Source organism: Phaethon lepturus, unplaced genomic scaffold (assembly GCF_000687285.1).
Source record: "Phaethon lepturus isolate BGI_N335 unplaced genomic scaffold, ASM68728v1 scaffold27580, whole genome shotgun sequence".
Taxonomy (NCBI): Eukaryota; Metazoa; Chordata; class Aves; order Phaethontiformes; family Phaethontidae; genus Phaethon; species Phaethon lepturus.
This window is the reverse complement of record NW_010514597.1, coordinates 28,897-36,484: the sequence shown is the minus strand read 5'-3', so window position 1 is coordinate 36,484 and position 7,588 is coordinate 28,897. Positions and strand designations below refer to the sequence as shown.

The 7,588-nt window shown below is 36.8% G+C and overlaps 1 protein-coding gene across 1 annotated transcript in view; it reads right to left on the bottom strand.

Annotated features, from left to right (window-relative positions):
- Positions 1–7,588, bottom strand: part of SUSD1 (sushi domain containing 1) — a gene marked incomplete at its 5' end in the record, with an annotated part of 43,968 nt that overhangs the window by 8,956 nt on the left and 27,424 nt on the right. The window contains 2 exons of the mRNA XM_010293438.1: positions 1,395–1,650; positions 2,688–2,781. Coding sequence (XP_010291740.1) covers positions 1,395–1,650; positions 2,688–2,781 — 350 coding nt within the window. The remainder of the gene's footprint in view (positions 1–1,394; positions 1,651–2,687; positions 2,782–7,588) is intronic.

The following is a 7,588-nucleotide window of genomic DNA, read 5'->3' as shown; positions in this document are numbered from 1 at the left end:
CCAAAGCATGAAACCCAAGGATACATAAAAGTGTATTCAAGTGTGTATTTAGGAGTGCTTAAAGAGGCTAAACTTGTATATGTTTGACACATTAACAATTCTGCTCCATAGAGTAATTTTTTCTAAAAAATACAACTAGTTGTCCAAATTCCAGGATATTTTGGGCTAACTTAACATTATTTATGAGCTGAACGCCTTCAAATGCCATTTCCCTACTTATTCTCCTCACACAGTTAATTAAAAATTTATGACAAACAACAGACTTGTATCAGGATCAGAAACCACTTTATCTGTGCTATAAAAACATCTTGACTATTGTTAAAGTAGATGCCACACAAAAGACATGCTACATAGATTAGAAGATACTAGTAACAGCTATTACATGTACTTGTTCTATTTTACTTGCTTTGGACTGGAGGCAGAATTACATTTCTTAACAGAAGCTGTTTTAACTTACTGAGATTTGGCCGTAGGCTTCCCAAATTACAGAAAATTATTTACAAGTGACTCACAGATCAGTTTTTGCGTGCCTCCTTGCTTCGTGCTGTTTACAAATCCCTAAAAATTCATTTTAATTTTCTTGAGTGGCAGGGTGAGGCAAGTTTAGGTGTTTTTCTTTAGCAGGGGCTGCTTTTTTCTATTTTTACATCTCACACTCAGGAACTGTATGCACATGAAAAGTCTATCACCTGGCCCATATGAGAAAAACTTGCTACTGCTAAGACTTATATTATGAAAAAATTACAAGCTGTTGACCCCTGAGTCATAGTGGTATAATGACATCATGGGAGGCAAGACACTGGAGCATGAAACAGCTGAGATGTACAATTTAGAAACTTTTTGTTTCTAATTAAAATACATGATTACTTTAAAATGACAGAAAAAAAAAAATGGTAGTAATCTCCTTTTTTCCACAAGGCCTTCCAAAGGAAGCCAGAGGTGACATTCATTGCTATGTGGAAGATAACACATGATAAAATATTTTTTTCCTTGTCATCTGGAGAACTGGAATATTTTGCTATAAAACATTCCATTAAAAATTAAAATGGGGGAATTTTTCATTGCTAAAGAGTACTTTTCAGATTCTCATACTAATCTCTTTCACTAAATTCTGGCCCAATAAAGACACCATCAATTACTGAGGGCAGCAATGGCCCTTCAGTTTCAGGCTTTTTCCATTGTTTGCCTTTTGGCATCCAGAGTTGCTCCAATATTACAATGACATAAATACCTGTAAGAAAAGAGTTATTTAAAGAGCTTCAGACTTAATCTGTCAACTAACAGATCCTTGCAACAACAGAAAAAGTTTAACACAAAACTAACATTTTCCTCGTTTTTCCCCAGCAACATTTCATTCAACAGGTGTAAAGAAAAGGTTTTAAAACATCCATTACCTTATTCCACTCACTTATTATTCTCAAAAAAACACAATACTCTTCTCCCAGCTTTAAAGGAGCATTATAAAACTTCCCGTAGTAATGTCTGTCTCCAAGAGCAATTGACATGTTATCAGCAACATCCTTCGCCCGAAATTCAGCTGCCACATATCCTTTAATGTCAGTGGTGTTACTAAAGAAAGTTGCAGAAGCAAAGGAGTCACAAGTAAAAGTGCTTTGCAAATGCAGAGGAAGCACAATCACTTGATAAAGACTAGAGTGAAACAAAAAAGTAAACATTAGTCCTCACTTCAATATACTAAGCATCAGACATTCATTAATTCACATTGTCTCTTCTATTTGTAGCCTCTTAACTGCTTTTTATTATCAATGTCCAATATGAACGTTTCTTATACTAAAATAGTTCTCTGTGTGTGTTCCATTGCATTTTAAACCAAAAGCACTGCATGCACAGTTTAGAGCTGGTTCTCCTCAGCACACGCACATTAACTTTACTTGCTCCTCTCATCTAACACGGAAGTTCGCCTATGAAACAATACATCATTGGCCTCTAAAAATGATTCATAACTTCCCAGAAACAAGACTTTTTCTATTTAAAGGAGGAGAGGACAGACACTATTTGTAAAAAATTAATCAAATCTGTCCTCAGATCTCTCAAAGCAATATTTAGTCTATGGTATTCAACCATTGGAAGACTTAATTATTAGGGCTGTTACACTCGTCATTTCCTGAAACATTATTCACTTTCAAATATTTTCTGCTTTAGTGTAACACTGAGTTAAAACTACCTTTTCCTTCTATCATAAACAGCACTTAGTAAGGCATAAATCCTTTTTCTCTAGAAATATATTTTGGTAGTAATACACTAGTATGAAAATACTACTTCAGAATACACATAAATACAGACAGACATTGTTCACCACTTCCTCTGGCTCCTAGAAAAAAAATGTACTGGCTTCATGAGTTTGTTGAAAAAGAAAAATCACATGGGTAGAGCTGTGCTTGGATCCATGAATAAAAATCTACTGTGACTTCACCGTAGATGAAGGAAAAAAAAAAACCCCAAAAGTGAAATCTTAGAATTATAAAAACAAAATTTTGTTCCAGAAAGCAGGGAAGAGTCTGAAGCCAAATACTACTCTGCTATAGGAGGAAAAACTGGGAGTTACAGCTTAAGTTTTCTCCCATTGCTAACAAAAATAATCTAACCCCCACAGAAAGTTTCAATATGTAAGTAACATAAATCTGCAGAATGTTGTTTAAAAGGGTCAAGAGTGCACAGAGACAAACCTGATCGGTCCATTTCTATCTTCTGCTTTCCGGAGTCTGAGCAACGGTGCTGAACCTTTTACTGCAACAAATTCTACGTCTGGGAAAAGGGGATCTAAAAAGTAAACAAATACCAGTGCTTCAGAGAGGTTTTAGAAATATTTCAGACATGAGGATTCCTAGCTCTTTTCTTTCCCCTCAAACTTCCTCTGTTAACTGGGCCTTAAACCCCTGATGGCCAATGTCTGCAGGCAATAGAAATAGTCTGGTCAAGAAAAACACAGAGCAAATATGAGCGTGATGGCATGGCAGCCCCAACTCAAACCCCTGTATTGAAGTGTATCTGCTACTTGTGTAAAACAGACGTGGCCAAAATCATGGTAGACTACACAGAAATGAGACAGGAAAGATTTACTGGAAGAAGCAGTATTATTTATTAGACTAATTGAAATGGTCAAGGAAATGAAAAAGATTAAACTCCAGGCACACAGCACACTACAAGAAATAAAATGGTATGAATAAACAAGAATCTGTTAGCACCGAAAGCACTTTCAAGGAGGCAACTTCCTTAGTTACTACTCCCAGTCAGCTAGCGATATCCAGCCCCTTAAATTGTATTTTAATATGGTACAGAGCTCTAATTTATTTTAGTGGGAACTTGAGTGAAAGCCAAACTGAACAAACACTTCTGCCTCTAATTTCAATGGCAATTATGACAGCTGCACACAGGCAGAGACTGGCGTTATGATAATGGCAATTACCACCATCAGCCAGGAAGCAAAACCGAAAAAACCTTCTGTGTGCACAACCAGGGGGGCAAAGTGTGAAGCATGGACACTATCTACCCCAGAAGTACAAAAAACTAGCACAGATATTTACAGGTATGGCTAGGCTGTTTGAAAATTGGTCTGTCAAGCTGATGATGTGATTATCTGAATAAAAATTAACAAATGTAGTGCTTATATACAGAAAACCAAGGCTTCAGAGCACTGTTAAAAAGAATATGATTAACAGGAAAAAAATAACCGAAATGGTAACAGGAAGAAAAAAGGAAAAAGCTGCTCTAAAAAGCCTAAGAAACAGATTTCTGTAATGCTAGAATAGTATCACCAGAGGTGCAGAAGGCCTAGGTGTGATCACTTCACAGTGTCTGAAGTTCCAATCATCACACCAACAACGCTAAGTGACACAAGTACAGAGAGCAACTACAAGAAAGATCCAAAAAAGGAGAAATGGCCTTATATGAGGGAACCAAAAACTTGTCTTTGTAGCCTATGAAAAAGAAATCTGAAAGTCTACATAATCTATGTGTTAAACTGATGAAACATGGGAAAGGAACAACTTAAGCACAGTATGCCCAAAATAAAGACAACAGGCCATACTGGCATCCCTAGCAAGAAAAACCCTACCTTGCACTTGACAAAAATCATCCTGAAGCGAATCTTCTGAAAGCCTACCTGGCCAAATTGTTATGGTAGTTCCTTTACCAGGTCCCCTTCAAAACCAGGCTATGCATGAATTACCAGTGAAGAAGCCAGCTACGAATGTTTAGGATTGAACTGAGAATAAGATTTGTATCTAGCAAAGCCTTAATGTTCTACAGTGGCTTCCCTCCAGCAGAGACAGGGCAGAAAATCCTTTCAGATAGTTCTGAGTTAATGAAGTATATTGCATGGCTGCCTGCAAGAACAGGAAATGGTCTTTACTTCAGAGGCTCTTTTCAATACTTCTGCAACTGCAGATATTGAAAAATGTATATACAGTATTTCTAGCTGAACAAAATAAATGAACAAATAATATTTGGCAGCCAATTTTTATGTCCTTTGCACCTTGCAAATCTAAACAAACAGAGTTTTTTGTAAACTCTCCCTTAATATCAATGGTTCTTCAGCACAGAGATTGCCAGTGGACAGACTGAGAAGAAAATACGTATCAGGGTAGATTAATCTGGTACATTTCTCCTATCTTCCTTTCCTTTGGCATCCAATATCACCAGGAGACAGTGTTATTAATTTCTCTTGAGAGTTTTTCAATTTCCACGAAGAACCTGGGAATTTATTCTTTAATGGCAGCCAGAATGTGCATTGCATGCAATAGTTTAGCATCTTTTTTCCAGATAAGCAGTGCAAAGGGGAACAGGAGGTGGGACAAAAAGACTGCTGACTAAGTTCATTAACAATTACATTTTTTTTTCCTGTAATTTGACAGAGAAAATGCAAAACATGAAAATAAACAGCCATCTAGCACTGACAGCCCTAGTAAGTAGGCAAAAGTGAATACAATCTGAAAAAACACATAGTGCTTTTAAAACTTGGAGTATTTTGCCATTTTTAGTTGCTGGTAGGAAACACTAATTATTACAAACATCTAGTGCACCAAAGACAACCTGCCTGTTTGAATAAGAAAAGTGAACAACTGGCAACAATGCTAAATAAATAAATAATAATAATAAAGGCATGGACTTCATTTTTGCTTCAGTGACCAGAAAGGCAACTCTGAAGGACTTATTCCGTATGTAGTATTTGGCCACTACAAACTTTTATTAAAAGAAGCACCTTTCCAGAAATTTAACACTTAAAAAAAAGAGTCTGCCATGAGGTCATCATAATTTCCAGATTTAAAGAGCCACATGGAAAAAATGCTGACTTAACACCATCTAGAACAGGGAGAGAGAAAGGGGAGATGCTATGGAGAGATCAGGACTTGTACTAGGTGGGCTGTGAGAAGAAAGCAAGATCCTCCAGTCTGTTCCGGTGCTGTTAGCACCTTGCCTTTGTTAAGGTTTTTGGTTTGTTTTTCTTTTTAACTCTTCACCAGCAGAACAGACTAACGTATCCGTAGTAGCACCAGGAAAGCACAGAAGAACATAGCAAGAAATGCAAGTATATTCAGTCAGTCCCGCTCTAAGCACTTTCTTGTCATAGCAGTGCTATGTTACTAATGCTTGGACATTTCATTTTCTACAGTAAGAATCCATCCACTGAGTCTCCCTCTGAACGTGAAGGCAGGCTACAGGAAAGAAGTACATACCAACATGTGCCTACCATTGCAACAGCACAGGGAAAAAGCAAAAGCCTGCTTGGTGTTATACTGTAATCATTCTTTCAGAAAAAGCTACCATGTTGGAAGCAATTCACTATTAGTTATCATGAAAGTGTTTCACAATGGAACAGCTACATTTCTTTCTTTAATCCTGAAAATGAGCCGTTTACTTCTTGTTTTAAAGCCCTGGTTTTTGCCAATACTGTCTACTGCTGCAGTCCAAGGACTTCATAGGAGAATTGCTGCAACAGAAGGAACACAGGTACTTCTGCAACATTCTCCAGTACTGGTAACAGCAATATTTAATGCCTTTCCCATCATCTGACATTTTGTACAGCTCTGAAGCTGTAACTCTGGGACCACACTGTGCTAGTTACCTTTGGCAAGTAGGCAGAAAAGGTTCTAAGTTTCCTACACACAGACACATCAAAAATGAATGCACAAATCCATTTCTATCCCACCCTATAATGGATATGCACAAAACCTGTTAAACTGAGTGATTTGTATGTTGTTAAAAAACCTGTTTGGTGCCAGCATAGCCCTCTTTACAGCTTCCCTTCATCGCTTTGTACTAATGATAAAGCTTTAAAAATAGCAATGGAATTGAACCACAAAGTCCAAAACCAGATGGCAACTCTTCCCTAGCCTGGGGAAGTCAAATCGAAGATCCCTCTTAAGGCCAAGTTCTAACTGAAACAACCCTTTGCTGAAATAACACCATTTGCATGATCTTCATTTCCTGCAAACAAGGGATTTTTTTCATGTTTATTTGAGGTCTTTATGCCCCCCAAAAATTTTACTGCATTTTAAAACTAGGAAGTAAAAAAACTACTGCTGTAAAATTTAAAAAAAGGTAGACATATTGATACAATAGAAAAGTTTTTTTACCATTTGTACTACTGTCTGAAGGGTAATTAAGTTTACTGTACATATTACAGCGCAATTGCTTTAGCAAAGAGTGAGAAGAGATTTTTAACTTAGAGAAAGACATTACTTAAAGAAGGAAGGGAAGGAAGGAGTTTGAATAAATCAAGAACATATCTACAGAAAATCATCATTTAAATCTTCTTTAAAGACCCTATATTAAAAATGGAAATAATAGCAGGGTGTATGTGTAATCTTTTCATATACAAATTCATAGCTGAAAAGAGCTTAAAATCTATCTTTCTGCCCATTGTAGCCTATTCTTTTATTGTGGTTTTTTTTTTTTTTGCATTTCATTCATTTTACTTAATGCTAATTATGCTAACTAGTTGAGGACAACATAGAGGGTGATGCAGATACATCATTATAAATTTGTAAAGGACTACCTGAAGCAATACTAAAGAACGTCCAGTTCACAGAGATAAAAAGACTAAAAAAGCAAAGAATTTTGTTCAGCATTGAAAGCACTGGCTATAAAGCATCAGCTGTGCCACCTACACTAAGTGCTTTGTAAACAGAATGGTAGAGGTGATCAGAACAATCACGACCTCACAAATACTTATAAAACAATTCTTGCTATGAAGGAGGTCAGAAAAATAACAGACGTCCATATGAACTTAAATACGATTCATTTCAATAGCCTCTGCATAAAAATAGAAAGTGCATGCATGAACATATGTATGAAAGTATTTACAGGATTGGCAGCTAATTTCCTCCCTACGTTGAAAAAAGAAATCATGCTTTTTAATCACTCTCCTTTCCTCATTACATAAATCAGAATCACAGAATCATTAAGGCTGGAAAAGACCTTTAAGATCATCAAGTCCAACCATCAACGCAACACCACCATGCCAACTAAACCATGTCCTGAAGTGCCATGTTTACATGTTTTTTTAACACCTCCAGTGATGGTGACTCCACCACCTCCCTGGGCAGCCTGTTCCAATGCTTGACCA